The following is an 18,654-nucleotide window of genomic DNA, read 5'->3' as shown; positions in this document are numbered from 1 at the left end:
AAGGTTATACTTTCTCTGCTTCTTCACAGAAGAATTCTCAGAATCCTATTTCTTTTTTGACAGTTAAAAAGATTTTATTATAAGTACATCAAGGTAGCAATTTATTGACAGGCTGATCATTGGAAATAAATATTGGCTTCAAGATGGGAATAGCTTGTATAGGTAACTTTAAGATAATCCAGTTAGATCCATCTCAACAAAAAAAAAAAAAAGAAAAAAAAACAGGGTCCTTGTGATAGGGTTGATATAAATACCAGATGATGGTAGATACCAAAAGTTGGGATCATATGAAGAATTCATAATGATTAGTCTCTTTGGCACAAGGTAGGTTTATTTACGGGAATAGGTTACAGGCAAAATAAAAGGTACAATAGGTGCCAGGAATGATAAATATGAAATAGAGTTGGGAAAGCATAGAATGGGGTTTGAATAATTAATGGGGTTTGATAGAGCAAGAAGAAAGGAAGCACCCCATGAGGTTAAGTCATGTTCTTATCTGGCAAGTCAAATCCTGAAAGGGACTTAGTACTCCAAAAGAGTTAGCTGTAAGGAGGAGAAGTGGGATCAGGAACATGAAAGGGTTAGGAGTGATAGCCATGACATGGGGGAAGGGGAAGGGGAAAGACACCATGAGGCAATGGTGGACTGATCTAAATGCAGAACATTCAATTTTTTTTTAATTAGTGTTAAATGTACTATTAAGATAATTGGCTAAGATTATATGTGAATTAGGAATATATCAGTCAATCAGTAAACATTTATTAAGCACCTACTATGTGTCAGACACTTATGCTGAGTGTTGGGGAAACATATGAAGTAATAAGGCTAATTTCTTGAAGCAGTAAGTAGTTTTTGTAGCCCCCTGGCACATAATGAACTAGTCTGAGCTGCTCTGCTTTGCCTGAATTTGCTTGGGGTTTAGACATAGGGATGAGAGTTCTGGATTTCTCAGCTCTTCATTCAGTGTGCTGTGCCTTTGACAGGTGTCTGGATATTCATTACTCATTCAGGCTACGGACAGTGGCATTCCTGCCATGTCTTCCACTGTGACAGTCAACATAGACATTTCTGATGTAAATGACAACGGCCCTGTTTTCACACCAGCTAACTATACTGCTGTAATCCAGGTAAGCTCACCTCTCAAAGATAAGAACTCTTAATGAAACTACTTTTGTTTCTTCTTCAACATCGGCTTACCCTTTTCACTTGGCTTGCTGAAAAGATCCCCATGTTCCATCTTGATTATTGTCTGGAGTAGGAAAGGAGTGAGCACAAACCCTAAGATTGTTAAGGGAAAAAAAAGCCAGTTGGGTGCTGAATATTTCATAAAGCAGAAGGAGGGTGGGGGCAGCTTGGAGATCTGGCAGTTGGACAAAGCAGTGTCCCACTAGAGAGCTGAACCAGTGCCAAAAACTTATTTCACGCTTTATAACCCACCTGCCCTTTAAAATCCAGCTGCAAGATGTGATGACTTAGTCGTGTTTTTTCTAGACTCATACATCAGAGAGAAAGGCCATGTGCCCCATATCCTAATACTTCCAAAAAGCTGTTGCAACTCCATACACCAGAAATATAAACAAGGCCAGCTATTGATTAGATCTCCATCTGTATGAAGAATCAAGGGCAGATCTGAGGTGGAGTGTTGATATTTTTCCCATGTCAGACATCTTCTAGGTTCACCACAGTATAGACTTGAACTTTTTTGGCTGCAGAATTATTCTCCACATCTTATATAGACAAAAGATAATTTGGACAGCAGGTCCAATCATGTTGAATCCTTCACTTTTCAGGCAGGATTATTCCCTCTTTTCATTAAATCTGATGCCTCCAGTGATGATATTTGTTTTCTAGCCTCTCCTAGATTCCAGCTAGACTCAGTTCTTCCCTTTCTGATTTTACTTCTAGCAGATGTATAATGTGACCCCTCTCCTCCCATCATAGATATTTGCTGGATTTCTGCAAATGCCTCAGTTTCTTTAGGAGATGGTACTTCTCTCAAACTCTTCTCTGCCTTTACATCCAGCTACCCCGAGACTTTGTCCTTTATCCTTTCCTCAAGACAAGATAGACTCCTGGTACTTAGTTTTCATTTTATGACATATATCAATCAACCTGGCAGGTTGTTTTTAAATGCCAAACAGAAAGGAAAGAATGAAAGACCAGAAGCCTCTCACCCCATTCAAATTGTGACCCTCCTCCAGGTCTTGGAGTGTCTGGTCTCTGTAGTATATCTCTCTTTTCATGGACACTGAGCCCCTGAAGCTACTATTATGTCTTTCCTCTCTGGAGGGAAGTGGCTATATAGATTGAGCAAATAAATAAATAAATCTTACACTTGGTGCTGGGCTGAGTATATTGTCAGTGTGAAGCAATAAATCTTCACTGAACCCGGAAGGAACGGTAACTGATTCCAGAGGGATCTTGCATGTGGTTCTTGCTGACGGAAAGGACACTTGAGAGGAGGAGAAAAATGACAGGTCTTGAAGGTCCTGCTATCTTTCTCCTTCAGAATAATTCCCTCCCTCTTCCCAATCTACTCTGACTTACTCCCACACATGGTTTTGATAAGATACAATCTAATTCAAGACCTAGAGCCTATGATCCTGCCCTGCATTTTCCTCCCTGCCAAAACTACATGTATCATTCTATCAATCTCTCTGACCCAGACTCACTTAATCCTAAATCTTTGTCATCAAAAGGCCTGCACTAGCAAAACTGACTCTGGTTCCAACCTGTAACAGTACTGAAATCTAAATGGAGAGTAGCAAGTAACTCAACTCCTGAGCCACAGAATTAAATCCAAGTGAAGATAACCTCTGACCTAAGATGTATAGGAGAATGCGAGGAAAAGCAGAGAGAAATCAGTAAAATATTACTTGAGTAACTGATTGCTTAAGTTAATAAAATTTTTTCTACTAGTGTTAAAGCTACAGGATCCCCTTTCCTACATATCTCCAATAAATACAAATATAATAATAAATGATCTTATTCATTGCTAAATGTGCTTAATTCAAGCTTTTTGAGGGTGTTAAAACCTTAAAATTAATATTCTTTTTGATCTTTATTCTATGTGTTTTCTATAAATTTGTTGATTTCTCTAGATACTCTCTCCACCCTGCAAAATCTTGTCTCTGCATAATTATTGTAACAACTATTTGAGAAAAAGTTAGCTCTGGTTAATCTACTGTTTTTCCTAACTTGGGAATGTCTTCAAGGCCAGGTTGTTCTACAAATAAATGAAGCTGTGAGTGCCATTTCATCTCTGGCTTTTTAGAATTCTCTCAAGTAGCCATAGATATTTCAGTTAGTTAGAGAATTGACTACAGCTTAAGACCATAGTTATGATTTCAAAAACAAACAAACAAATGAAAAATGTGTAACATAAATATGACTTTTATTGCTAAGGGAAAGGGAGTAAAATAAAAATTGTTAATGAGCAGCAATATTTGGCTTAAGATAATAAAATATCATGGGGAACTACTTCCTTTTCAAAACATTTTATTTCTAGGGAAGAATGGTTTGCTTTTTAAAATTTTTATTAAAGAGAGAGAAATATAATTTAATCTTTTTTCCTCATACTGTTTTATGCAGGAAAACAAACCAGTGGGGACAAGCATTTTGCAGCTGATGGTGACAGACCGTGATTCCTTTCACAATGGGCCCCCCTTTACCTTTACCATCTTGGCAGGGAATGAGGAAGAGGAGTTTGTGTTGGACCCTCATGGGATCTTAAGATCAGCAGTAATCTTTAGGCATACAGACTCTCCTGAATATGTGCTTTACATCCAGGTATTGTCTTGCTCATTTTGGGAACCATATGTCTTTTATTTCTTTTTGTTATTGAGCCTGTTGCTTAATTTCTCTTTGTTGAGTAACTAAACATAATTTAGTGGGCATGTAGGAATATGACCTCTCTTAATTCAAATTTAATTTCAAACCAATAAAAGTAGACTCTACATGTAAAGCTGAATAGAAAGAAATGAGGGTGTCATTGTTCAGGCTTAACATTAGTATGCTTAAGCAGACTTTCATTGGGCTTAAGGGTATTTAAAACTGCCCCAGGGTCCAGTTTACCCCCTTCCCTTGAATATTTTTCACTTGTATAAGGCTTCCTCCTTTGTGATGGCATCCTCTGCTGAATCACCATTATGTGGGGAAGTAATGAATCAGCATCTTATATTTGGTTTAGGCCAGATGTCTTTTTAAATTTTTGTAGGAGGGAGAGAAACCTCATCTTCTTGATTCAGTCCATTTAATCTTATTTCATTGCCTCACATTTTGCAAAAAAAAAAAAAAAAAAAGGATGGAACCATGAATAAATAGATTTAGATTAGCAACACAATTCAGGGGATGACTTTTGCTCACTTCTCCTCCTGATGTGGGACAATAGATGTAGGGGGAACAGAAAAAATTAAAGGGGAAAAGAGCTAACAAAGTATAGATAGAGAGTTCTCTCATCAGAGCTCAGGAACAGGAACATCAGTCCTCCAATGACTGTGTAGATGATGAAAGGGACCACCCAAGAGGTGCCCTTACCTGAAGGACAATCTTAAGCATTAGATATTGGTACTTAATTATTTGAGGCCTTCTTAAAAACAAAGCAGTCTATCTTGGAAGAGATTTCACCATTACATTGGAGTTGTTTGTGTTCAAAGGGGGCTTATTTGCCCCAAATTGACATTGGGGAAGCATGCTTCTTTTGTTTAAATTTTTGAATTAACAAAAATGTGTCTTCTCTTTCATATCCCTAGTGAAGAAGATGCATTATTTCATATTACAGTTGCTTTTGTATGTTCCTTGACCCTTTTTCTGCACTGTAAGCTCCCTTGGGGTAAAGAACTTTATTCCACATAATTTTTTTTTCACTCAGCACTTACCATAGTGTTCTGGTGTACTTAATCAAAGTTAGGTAAACTTAATCAAAGCAAAAACTTCCATGGAGCACCAAGACTTCCTTGCTATAATGACACTTTGTCCGCAGTATCATTTCTTCCTTTTATCCACATTGGAAACAATGCCATTGCATTGTTTTCTGGGTCATGTTTTTCTCTATCCCCAATTCTGTTCTCTTGTCATTCCTTACTATTAATAATCAATGGTGCATTTGGGGGTTGAAAGTGATAAATGACTCCCTTTATTTTAAATGCATATCTTCAGCACTTTAAGGGAAAATAGCTTTTCTAAAAAAAAAAAAAAATTTTAAACAAAATAGAAAGTATAGGTGAGATTCTGTTTGTCAGGGATTTAATATTGTTGATTTTTGATTATGTTTTTTTCTCTTAATTCCCATGTTTCTTCTTTAAATGTTTTAGGCAAAGGACTCAGGCAAACCCCAACAAGTTTCCCACTCTTATGTTCACATCCGGGTGATTGAAGAAAGCATCCACAAGCCCACTGCCATTCCCTTAGAGATCTTTATTGTCACAATGGAGGATGACTTCCCCGGGGGTGTCATTGGAAAGATCCACGCCACCGACCAGGATGTATATGACGTACTCACATATGCCCTGAAATCTGAGCAGAGAAGCTTGTTCAAAGTGAACACCCATGATGGGAAGATTATTGCCTTGGGAGGCTTGGACAGTGGCAAGTACATTTTGAATGTTTCCGTGAGTGACGGCCGCTTCCAGGTGCCCATTGACGTCATTGTCCACGTGGAGCAGCTGGTCCAGGAGATGCTGCAGAACACAGTCACCATCCGGTTTGAGAATGTGTCCCCTGAGGACTTTGTGGGGCTGCATATGCATGGGTTCCGAAGGACGCTCCGGAACGCCGTCCTTTCCCAGAAACAGGACAGCCTCCACATCATCAGCATCCAGCCCGTGGCCGGCACCAACCAACTAGACATGCTGTTTGCTGTGCAGATGCACAGCGGCAGCTTCTACAAACCCGCGTACCTCATCCAGAAGCTGTCCAATGCAAGGAGACATCTGGAGAATGTGATTCGCATCTCAGCCATCCTGGAGAAGAACTGCTCCGGACTGGACTGCCAAGAACAACACTGTGAACAAAGCTTATCCATAGATTCACACTCTCTAATGACCTACAGCACGGCTCGCATTAGTTTTGTTTGCCCTCGTTTCTACAGAAATGTGCGCTGTACGTGTAATGGTAAGTTTAGTTTATATCTCTGGATGGGGAAATTTCCCAGGCTCCCTCCAGTCTTTGGAGATATTGGTTAGAAAGGACAATTACAGGGTCCAGATGTCTTGGGGAACAGACAGGGATGGAATCATTGGTCAGGGCTGCCAGGTTGGGATTTTTCTGCTTTTTTGCTATAATGCGTCAATGAATTTTGACCATTCAGGGGCAAAACCAGGGTTTTCTAAACAATGGGAACCTGTGCTGGAATGATTGCTGAGGGGGTTACTTCCAAGATGGAGTGAGATTGTAAAGTAGCCCTTTAAGTCATTGGAAAGGGACCGAGAACCTCTAGCTCTTAACTTGTAGAAAATTCCCATTTGCCCGGTTCATAGAAAATATCATCCAATTTTGGATGTCATTATTAAGGCATCCCAAAATGGGATATTTGCCATAGTAAGAGTAATATGTTGACAGTTTCCCTGCCTCCATTTCCATTCTGGACTCACACGCCCAGTACAGTGCCATCTACCCCATGGGTGCTCCATAAATACTGTGTAGGTGTATTCAGCAGTCAAATTCAATGATGACCAGACCTGTTGGATATGTTAATTATCTGCACGCCAGACTGTCCGAATGCCTGCATCATATGTGGAATGCTTTTGTCGCTGGCAGATGTCACTGACACACACAATTTATGCAGGCCAGCTGTTCATGTCTTACCTAGATTACCTTAGTAAGCAAGCTGATTTATGCAACAAAGCACTGTGAGGGGCTTAATGAAGGTGTGCAGAGCAAAGATCAGGAGGTGGGATGGCTCAATATAAGGGGAAGCTCTACCCTGCAGGAGCAAATGTGCCAGCCGTGGACCCCCCACGGTGTGACCTGGGCACACACCTCGGTGTCTCACCCACAGAGCGAACTGAAATGACATGTTCTCAGAATCCCAAGGAGCCGCCGAGAACAGCATGTTAGCTTGTTTCTAGGTGACTAAGTCATTAAGAACAGGCACTGGAAAATCTTGTAAATCAGAATTTTGCTCTGGCTGATGGTTATATGTGAGAAGCATGATGGGGAAATGTGTTGGGGCTGAATCTTTTTCTTCTTGAGCAGTTTACTAATAATTCTTTTTGGGAGCCAAATCCTAACTACCTTACGAGTGGGACATGAGACCCTATAATGCTGAGCTTTGGAGAGGATTGAAGTCCTGATGGCATAGAGAACATCATTGTCTGTCTCCCTTTCTTAGTGAATCATTTCTGTAATTATTCACAGAATCATAGATATTAGAGATACAAAGATCTAAAGAAATATATAACCCTTCTTTCAAAGAGGCAAGGTATTAATTGATTCTATGTAGGTGAAACAGCTAAGGCCTAGAAAGATTCAATAACTATCTAACTAATAAAGAAAATGATAATCCTGGCTTATATTTATGGCCTTTAAGGCATTTACAAATGATTAACAGTGATAAAACTGCAATTAACAATTCAATTCAACAAGCATTTTAGTGTTTACTATGTATGAGCCACCATGCTAAGTGTTGAGGATAAAAAGACAAAAATAAAAACAGTTTCTATTTTCAAGGTATTCATATTCTACTGTGGAAAAACAACATGTGCATAGCTACATAAATAAATGAATGATTAAATATATATTTGAATATATAAATAATGAATGAATAAATATATAGATAAAAAGAAAAATAAAAAGTTTGTTTTCAAGATGTTCACATTTTACTGTGGAAAAACAATATATATATATATACATATATATAGCTAGATAGATGAATAAATAAATATAAAGATATATAAATGCAGAGAGAAAAATATATGTGTGTATGTATATATATATATATATATATATATATATACATATATATATATATAAAGTGATTTTTGGGGGTACAGGAGGAAAAAAATTCTTAAAAGCTTTATAAAGCATAGGGGAAAGCCTATGCAAAGTCAGGGAGATGGGAGGGAGAGTGGCAGAATTACAATCATCACCGTGCTACTTAGTAGCTAGCTGCATGATGTTGGGTTACATATTGGATAATCAGCCCTGCCTATTATCTGGCCTGTACCCAATGAGTGTCCCATGAAGGCATGCTAGTAAACTGAATTGGAGCCATACTGGTCAGTATGATACCAAAAGGACATAAGGCATTCTACAGAAATGGAGAGGGTAACCACTGTATTGTACAACATAGCCTATCCTCTGGTACTTCCCTAGAAAATTCTCAGTAAAAATTAGATGAGGAATTGTAAAGGAAGTAGTTTCTTTTCTCAGCTTCAGTTTTGCCCAGCATCATTCCTCAGAAAGAAGTAAACAGCCAAGGAATTCAATGCAAATAACTCACGAGCATTAGATCTTTGTACTTTATAGAGAGCCCAACCCCTCTGGACTCTCAATAACTCAGCCTGGCCAGCTACAGGACCGGAGGTGACCCTGCTGGCCACGTGGAGGAGTAATTAACGGTACAAATGGTGGCCCACTTGTGTTACGGGCAGTTTTCCGCTTCCTCTGGGGCTCTCTTCCTTGTCCAACACGAAGCTCCTCCTTTTGTCATCCAGATTTTTGAGTCTGATGATCATTATCATTTTGAACTAAAATGCTGAATTGCTGCAACTGAATGAAAGAAGACCTAAATTTTAGTGCCAGTTGGCCCCATTAAATTCCAGCCACCATTAAATTTTGCATGTGAACAGCAGTTCAGCAGGTGCAAGGGAGGCTGTGTGATTGCCTGTCGCTGCCGCTGGCTGAGAGGCACCTCACTGACTCTCAGGGAAGCCTGACATAAAATCGGGGAAATTAGAAACCTAATCTGACCAGGGAAGAAAGGAGAGAGGGGTCTGGGAAAGCATTCTAAAGCGGCTGCTGACCAGCTCAGAGGAGAGGGGAAAGAAGAGGGATCTGTCAAAAAGGGCTCAGGAATTGATCGAAGAGTGAGGAGTGGTGGGAGAATTAGGGCATTGCCCTGCTGGAATTTTTCCAAAGGCTTGATTTCAGCTATATGAAATAAATAAGCTTGCAAGCATGTTGCAATTAAATAAACATTTATGAAATGCTTACTCTGTGGCAGACACTGTGCTACATGCTGCTACATGTAAGGCAGTGTGCTACAGTAGCTAGAATACTGGTTTAGAGTCAGGAAGCCAAGTTCAGATCCCATCTGAGATATTTATTATTTTAACCTATTGGAGGTTTAATTTCCTGTTCTGTAAATGAAGGTAATGATATTGGTACTGCCAAAGAATTGAAGTTTGGAGAAGTTTGTGTGTATGTGTGTGTGGGTGTGGGTGTGGGTGTGTAAGTCAGAAAAAAAATATCCTAAGAGTAAAGTGGTACCGCTCACTGTACCAGTTACACAACGGATTCACTTTGACCAAGTCACTAACTGCTTTAAGCTTTTAGTTTCCCAACCTATGACACAAGCAAAATAATTTCTGTTGTATATATCTTGGAGAACTTTTTGAGATTCAATTAAGAATAACCAGCCTGAGAGCATAGTGAATAAAGCACTAAGAGTGGAAGATGGGAAGAGATGAGTTAAAATCTTGACTCAGGTACTCTTTAGCTGTGCAACCTTAGGTAAGATACTTTAATGATCTCTTTCAGCATCTGTTCTCTAATCAACAAAATGAGGCTAATATTACACCTAACTTTTAGGGTTATTGTTATAAGAACAAAATAATATATTTAAAGTATTTACAATTGTGAAATTACTATATAAATATCCTTATATAATAATAATAATTATTATTATTTTTATGCTACATGGCCTATCTCATTTCATCCCCATTAGTCAGTCACATCCTCATTATACAGGTAATAATTTATGTATACACACACACACATACAGTCATAGAGAGAATGAGCTGATAAATCCTCCATAGATATAAAACAAATATTCAAGGTTATTTGTAATCATAAATGCTTCTTTTTACCTTCTGATAAATGATTACTTGTGTGTATATGTATGTATGTGTATGTATATATATATATAAGGTATATCAGCCCATACCTGCAGCACAATCCATTGTCTACATAACCATTCATAATAGAAATTCCTTTGAAAGAACAGAGCAAAATGACGTAAGTATAGACATAATATAGTGTCCTATATGTGTGAACTCTTTCTTGAGTTTTGCAGAAAGATTATGCCTTCTACTATCCTGATGGTGGGAGGTGACAGGGTGTTTCTAGATAAGGATCTCAACTTAGAATCTGAAAGATTTGAATTCAAATTTTCTCCCTAACACTTTCTGGCTTTTTGAGTAAGGGCAGAACCAGTCAGTTCTCTGAACCATAATTTCATCATCTGTGATAATTTAACCTACCAACAAAAGTGTTGTTGTGGAGCACAAGTGAAATATATTAAAAGGCCTTAGAAACTTCAGAAGACTATATAAATATCACCTATCTGTAATAGTTGCAATGTGGTATACCCCTGTTATTTAAAATATTGGAGGACTCTTTCCAGTTTCTGTCTAGAATAGATCTGTCTTTTTATTACTATAGGGAGCTTCCTGTGAGGAATGTGTTCTATCTGTATGGATCAACACTTTTTTTGAAAGTTATAGCTTTCCCCGGGGCACAGAGAGGTTATGAGTCCTGCCTAAAATCACACAGCTAGTATGTGTCAAATATAGGATTTGAACCCACATTTTCTTGAATCTGAGACCAGCTGCCTCCCTTTCCAATATGTGTATGACATAGTATATATCTGCCCTGGAAAGTATCATTGCATGAAGTTGTACTCAGCACAGAGGTGAAATCATCCAGAAAATGTGGTTCAGTCAAGCAAATATACTGCATGATTCAGGCTTCTGTGAGAAAACCACGGGAGACTAACTCAAAACAGGTATTGTACATTTGTGTAGTTTAACTTTTTTTTACTGAACAAAAGACAGAAGGGAGCTGGTGGGGTTAGGATTAATGTTCTAATGTGAGATATTAACTCTTTACCATGATCCTGTCTAGTTTTTGACACAAATCAGATATAAATTTAGATACTAGTCCAGGTAAAAATATGAAAGATAATAATTCGAAGTCCTTAAATGTTGTATACAGTCAGGTAAATCTCTATATAATAAGGAAGAGAGGAGAAGGGAAAGTTCTAAAAGCTTCCATCCTATAGCCCCCTCCTCTCAGCTGCTTCCAAGCCTCCATCAACTTTAATCCAGATAAATTGTATCTTTATCAACTACAGGAACCTTCTTGCATCTTAAATTATCACCTGACTTTGAGCTTAAAGTTACTTTCAAAGAATGCGTATTGTTTGCAGATTCACCTTGGGCAAAGAAACTGTCTGAACTGGATACCTTGGAAGCAAACAAGATGAGATTGAAAAACCCTTGCCTATTTACTGAAACTGTTAGGCTTTTTAATAATAGCCAAGAAGTTAGCTTAGTGGAAAGAGAATTGGTCCCAGCCAAAAAAAAGTGATGTTCAAGTTACTTCTCTGACAGATACTAACTATGTGGCTTTAGGAGTCAAGAGGTTACTACCTCTGTGACGAAGCAAATCCTTTCATTACTTTAAGTTACTCTTTAAGATTGTAAATTGTCAATCGGCACGGATAGAAAAAAATTCGTTCTTAAGGATTTACCAAACTTGTTGAAATGAGTCCAGACCAAAAAGGCAAAATAAAATTTTAAAACATCAGATATTACCTCATAAAATATCGTATATCTTTGGCAAACTTTTAAATCATGCATTTGATTTATTTTTTTTAATGCCATTCAAATATGACTCGTCTAAGCCTTACATTATTCCCAGGTTAATAGTCATAGTAGCCAGACATACTGGCAGGTCCCTGTCTGAAACCTCTTAATGTTTTTGATTGCAGGAAAATTCTACAAAGTAAAGAGTAATTAGCTTCAGCCTTTAGGAGGTGTTTTGAACTTCCTTGTAACTAGGGGTAGGTCAAAGTAGTTTGTCCTGATAATTTTACTTTTTGACATGTTTCAAAATATGACATGTGCAAAAGGTATTTTTAAATGACATACAGGTTGAAAAGGGAAATGAAGTGGCAAACACTAACCAAGTTCCCTTTCATCTTGTCATGATATGGAGTGAAAAACCTTTTTGGCTTAGCAAAATGAACTCTTTTCCCCTCAGCACCAATTCTGGACATAAATTGACTAGCCTGAAAATTCATGGCATAAATCTGACACATTTCCTTTAAGATAGATGTTCCTGAGCTCAATACACATTTATGATTAAATCTGAATTCCTTAGGGATAGTTATGATGACAGACTACCCTCCCAGAAATCGGCAGACACTTCCTGAGCAATGGGGGGGGGGGGGCGGCATTCTTTTACAATAAAAAAGTGTCTTGTGGCCTATAACAATTAGAGGATGCATATAGTCCTAAAATAGTAATTATGTAAATGTGTGATTTGTCAAAGCAAATTAAGTTATTAGGAGTTGTTTGGAGCTTACAGATTTTATGTATTAAGGAGCTGTTGGCTGTAGCTGAAAAGAGAAGGCTTTGCTCCTAAAAATCTTTCCCAGGATTTAGACAACTTCATTAGAATCTCAGAGTATCTGAGCCACAATGAAGCAGGTGTTGATCTGTTCCACATCAGTTATAAAGAATCCAGCCCCTGTAATAGTATATATTCTAGACATGACCTAACTGCTTCCAAATGTTTACAGAGAAGAAAAATTTCTAGTTTGAAAAAACTGGCTTGCTCAATAACCTCACTATTTAGCCTTTCTTTATTTGAATAAAAAGATGGAGACAGACCAACAGACAAAGAGAAGAGAAATAGGGAAGAGAGCATGATAATAGTGACAGTTACCTGGGAAGGATGGCCCCCAGTATTTTACTCTTTTTTGATCAGGATCTGGTGGGGGTGGCAACTTCTGTTGCAGAGTAGGATGGTAATAGGGCCAGAGATAAAATAGTAACTGTTGTCATAATGTTTTTTATTTTGTGTTTTCCAGTTAGGAGATCAAAAAAAGGATACCTTTTAAAAATTCCAAAAAACACTGAGGAAGACAATATTCTATTCCAATCCTGCCCTCCTAACCAAGAACTTTTTGCCTTCTCTCTAAATAACATTTTCAAAGCAAGACTTTTGGGTATATTGCTCTTAGAAAGGGATAAAATGATGATGTGGATCACCCTTAGTTGAAAAGGTCAATGATAGATTGACTGAATATAGTCAGATGTCATGCTAAACTAGGGGATTGTTGACGTAGATGATTTAGAAATTATCAACATTTGTTTGGGGGCTGCACCTTGTAATTATTTTGGCATGACTTAGATAAATGTTAAGATTAGTTTGTAATCCTGAGCACAAATAAACCATGTGGCAAAAAAAAAAAAAAGTTACCTAGAACTGTGCCTGGGTGTCAGAAAATGGGGATAATCTGCATAGAGATAATTGAGAATTGACAGTGCCAGTGAAATCGGACAATTACCCCAATTATCTGTTGGAGTTGCAAGTAAATATTAAAGAATCTGTTTGAGTTATTATTTATGAATTGTGGACAAAACAATTTATTTTTACCTGAAAGTACCAAAAGCCACTTAACATTAGTCATTAATAGTTACTTAGAAGAAGACATAGAATGTGTAAGCAACTGTTTAAGATGAGGGAGCATTGAAAAAGACATGGCAGTCCTGAGAAGTCTCAGGGAGTTCAAAAGGGGAATTTTTTGTGGAATTGTTGTCATTAAACATGGTTCTCTATTCTATAAAATATCCAGGCCCTTTCTTTTTTGTCCTTGTTTTCTTTATAACCAAATGTATAGTTATTTCTAAATTTTCTGTTAAGAACCTTTTCATCAGTTGAGACATGATAAACCAGTTCATGGCTGGGCAACATCTTTTATGGCTAAGCTATAAACCACTAAAAAATAGGATTTATAAATTTTGGGTTTGCTCTTGCCACTTATATTGCTTCTCTCAAAGATTACACTTCCTAAAATATTTATATGTTGTTAAAGTTGAATTGCTATTTTCTTCTAGACTGAGAAATTAATGGTTAGTAGGACAGCATGCATAATGGTCAGGATAGAATGGAAATCTAAGAAAAATATAATAGACCAAATCTTGCTATGTGATGGAGCTACTGAATCCCCAGAAGTGTTAAATTCACATGAAGGGGCTCTAACTCTTTTAGGCCACTGGGAACCCATTTAGAAAATTACTGTTCCAGTTGTGAGTTATTTTTAATTTGTCTCCTTTTATAGCCACTTTATTACTTACCCTGATGTAATTTACACTTAAGGAGTAGCTCTCTCACCAGGTAGGAAATGGCCTAATTACTTTTGAAATATCCAGATTCCATGAAAAGCACATTTCCTATGTTTGCCAAGGTTGCAGAATCAAAATAACTCATTTAGCACCTAATTTCATAGTTAAATCTGTTAATCTGCTTCCCAGGATTTCCTTTCTAAAGAATTAATACAAATTTCATCCTCCTGTGTCATTAGGATCATGATTGGGAAGGATGTTTTCCTTTGAAATGACTAATTCTACTTTTCATGAATGTAGCTATATCACATTTGCACATAGTCAGTAAAACAGCATGTAGTGGAAGAGATTAGGAAATAGGCAAGTGGTCTGCTTCTATAACTCTAAATTAATTCAGCAAAATGATCCATTCTTTCTTTGGAGTCCATAGAGATATTTTTAATCACCTGGATTCTATGCAGAATTAGATTAAATTAAAGGGACCTTGATGGGAGCCTAGAGAACAAGTCCACTTCTACCCCACTCTTTAGCCCAACTTTGGTGTTAAAGGTCACATGGAATATGGAAGGATGAAGGAGACAGAAAGCATTAGATTTAGAAGTAAAAGTTCTGAATTCAATTCCCAGGCAATTTACCTGCATGACCTTGGTCAAAACATTTGTTCTCTTTAGATCTTAAATTCTTTACCTTAAAAAAAAGGAAGTATACACTAGATAACCTCTTAAAGCTTCTTCCAACTCCAGATTTTATAAGCTCCAGGTTTTCATCAATCCCAATAAATCTTATCTGCACAAATAAGTAATGAGATGGTAAACATTTTCCCAGTTTCCTTGATGAAACTGATCTAATCCTGACCTAATTCAGTTTTAAACTGGATATATTTTTCCAGTTTCAATGAAGCAATATTGGCAGTAACTATTAAACATATTCTATTGATACACCATAATGTAGGAAGTATATATAAGGTAATATTCCCCTCCAATCTTCTCTTTGAATCCTCACTGTTGCATTATTCTTGCCCAATTTCAGCATTCCATTAATTTCTTTGTACACTTAACTGTGTTGTTCTATTTGTAACAGGAGGACTCTGTCCAGGATCAAATGATCCTTGCATGGAGAAGCCTTGTCCTGGAGATATGCAATGTGTTGGATATGAAGCCAGTAGAAGACCATTCATCTGCCAGTGTCCACCAGGAAAACTTGGAGAGTGCTCAGGTACAGAATTGTGTTGGATGAAGAATATTGAAATTGTGATTCCTATAACACTTACCCTTGATTCTCCCTCAAATTCTTAGAAGGTTTTTCTTGACAACATATGAAATGCCTTTCTGAATTGACTTAGTGTAATGCATTTTCTCAAAACTTTAGAATTTTTCTGAACCTATTTTTGTTCATTTGAGTAACCATTGCACCCTGAAGATCATAAATTGCATGCTGGATTTAGAACCAGGAAGTTCTTTCTCAGACCCACCATATGGTTACTATGTGACCTTAAAAAAAAAAAAAAAAAACACTTCATCTGTCTAGATTTTAGTCCCTTCATCTGAAAAATGAGGACTCAGTGACCTCTTGGATCTCTTTCTGCTCTAAATGTGATTCTGCCATGAATGCCTTCACATTCTATATTGTGAGGGGAATAGCTATCAGTCAGCAAGCATTTTATTTAAATTCATTTTTTGTGCTGTGCTAACAGCTGTCTGCCATTAGGTTCTATCAGCAATCCAGAACCGAGAATTTAGTATTTCTACTAAATAAAAATGAAAACGTGCACTACTTTTATAATGGAATAACAAAGAAATGTAGGCTTTTTTAGTTTTATCTCATCTATTTTAAAGGTATGACATTATAGAAAATAGAAAGTTATTGGCGCAAAGAGCAACCCATCTTTAGTATAGTCCTTGCTATTCGGAGTATTGCATAAATCTGCCATCATAAGAAGATAACACTTTAGATAGAAAAGCCATTCATGGTCTATGGAATAAGCAAGCCTGACCAGTAAGAAATGTATTATCCATTTGAGATGGATGGCAACATATTTCATAAAAACAGAGGCATCCACTCCCATGTCCTAGAAAAAAAAATCTTATTTATATGATTTTAGCTTTAAATTTTCCCTTTTTGACCTTCATCCCAGCATTCAATTTGGTTGTTGTGGCCTTCATTAATTTCCAAGCCTGACTTTTTGAATTCTAACATTGATTGTTAAAATACGTTGTTGGGGGAAAGGGGAGAGTGTAATCATTAGTCATTATCAAGTCATTTTTTTATTATAAAATATATCTGAAATTCAAAAATATGGACAATTTTACAGTCATACTCAGTCAGAATTTTTGACATTTTTACCTCAGTTATTGGAGATGACAATATAATCTTCTCAGCTATCAGCCCTAAGAACAAAGCTATAAACAAAGTAGAGTCACTTCCAGCTTCAATTAGTTATTCCCAGGAACCTACTCCTTGATAATAATCTACTATTTCTTTTAAAAAAACGGTTAGAGTTAGAAAATGTGATGTTCAGCATATTCAAAATGTACATCAATAAATAAGGGTACAATTCATAAAAACCATTTAGACTAGAATCCAAATCTCCTATCTTCAAACTTCCCTTCTAGCCATCATCACGTAATCCACATTTATGACATCATAAGGACTGACATCAGCCTTTAAATTATCCTTTTAGTAGATTGACAGAAATTTTTTCTCTTCCTGACTCAATAATCAGTAAAAATTTATTAAGCACCTATTGTATATCAGATAGTATGCTAATCTCTAGAATTACCCCCCCAAAAATAAAAAAGATAATTCCTGCTCTCAAAGAGCTCACAGTCTGATAGGAAAAGCAACAAGCAAACAAATATGTACCAATAAACTATATACAGAATAAATACATGAGAATTAAAAAAAGGAAGAGACTAGAATTTAGAGGGTTTGGGAAAGTCTTTCTGTAGAAGATTGAAGTCCTCCATCCGAGTATTTCAGTTTTGACCATTGACCATTAAAATACATATAGTAGAAGAGTTTAGGAGAAAAAGAGAATCAAACTCAAAATCTAGCATTTCAAGAACTTATTTTTATAAATATTATAAATGTGTTGAAAATGTTGCATAAAGTACCACTTTTGAATTATTTATAATCATCTTTACTATAGATTGGTTTGGACTGATTTTTATTTTGCAATACTTGGGAAATCCATTATTTGACAGTAGGGGAATCATTTCATTTAGTAATGGGATTTCATTTGATGGTACTCAAAGTGCTTCGGTCTCTTCAGAAGCTATTTGTTGCATCTTTGAAAAAGAATTTTGCTAATTCTCAATGGGAAGAGTTATAGTGGCACAGTAATAATGTAGGTTTTGAACTATTAAATTTCCCATTGGCACAGGGCAACCCACATCCCTGGGATCTGATTACTTAATAAATTTTTTCAATTCAAATTTAAGGAGTGTGTTGTGTAATGGAGGAACGGTTTTTAATCCAAAGTTGGTAGTTTTTTATTTAAAAGCTTTCTCCCAAAAATGGCTTCATTAACTGCACATGATCTTTAATTAACTCACTTGGCAGTTGTTGGGTAATTTTGTGTGTCCCTTCTCATTTATGAACATTAAAAGTATATGTATCTTCTCATAATGATTCTTTTAGGGCACACTTCTCTCAGCTTTGCTGGAAACAGTTACATCAAATACCGGCTTTCTGAAAATAGCAAGAAAGAGGAATTTAAGTTGGCTCTGCGTCTGCGAACACTGCAAAGCAATGGGATTATAATGTACACCAGAGCAAATCCCTGCATAATTCTGAAGGTAATTAAAATGGGTTATCTTTTCTTGCAGTCATTTCTCTTGCTTATATGTTTGCATTTTGGCTCTCGGTTTGGGGAATGCTGTAATCATTTTGTCTTTGGGTTCAGAAGACCAGAAGCACAATTCAGGGCAGAAGAGGACAGCAGCCAAACTGGGAGTGGAGCCAATACCACCATTTTCCTTTTGAACATCTAGCATCAAACTTGACTCTGTAAATTGTGTCATCTCCCTCTAGAGTAGGTTCAATAGTCAGTCTCCTTAAGCTATAATCACTCAACAATTCATAGCAACTCTTCCACAGGGATAGCATTGACTTTAATCCTCCACTCCATTCAGCATCTCTCCCTACCCAATTGTGAAGCCTTCTTCAGCTCTGAGACTTCAGACCTGAAGTATGGGGGGGACTTATATTTTCCAGTCAATGACAGAGTATCTTGACTTCTCAACTGTAGCCATTCTGTCAGTTAAAAAAAATAAAGCATCCTGGATTTTTTCCAGGGATTCCTGAGATGTATAGACTCTCTGAACAAGACACTCTACACTCCCTCCCCTAACAAAGTCCC

General features: G+C 37.0%; 1 protein-coding gene across 1 annotated transcript in view; it reads left to right on the top strand.

Moving 5' to 3' along the window:
• The window catches only part of FAT3 (FAT atypical cadherin 3), a 685,392-nt gene that overhangs the window by 632,201 nt on the left and 34,537 nt on the right, over positions 1-18,654 (top strand). Inside the window, 5 exon segments of the mRNA XM_074304562.1 lie at positions 984-1,127; positions 3,592-3,789; positions 5,313-6,111; positions 15,375-15,509; positions 17,934-18,091. Coding sequence (XP_074160663.1) covers positions 984-1,127; positions 3,592-3,789; positions 5,313-6,111; positions 15,375-15,509; positions 17,934-18,091 — 1,434 coding nt within the window.

This window comes from Sminthopsis crassicaudata, chromosome 3 (genome assembly GCF_048593235.1).
Source record: "Sminthopsis crassicaudata isolate SCR6 chromosome 3, ASM4859323v1, whole genome shotgun sequence".
Lineage (NCBI taxonomy): Eukaryota > Metazoa > Chordata > Mammalia > Dasyuromorphia > Dasyuridae > Sminthopsis > Sminthopsis crassicaudata.
Note: the sequence above shows the minus strand (reverse complement) of the source record. Positions and strands in the feature narration are given on the sequence as shown.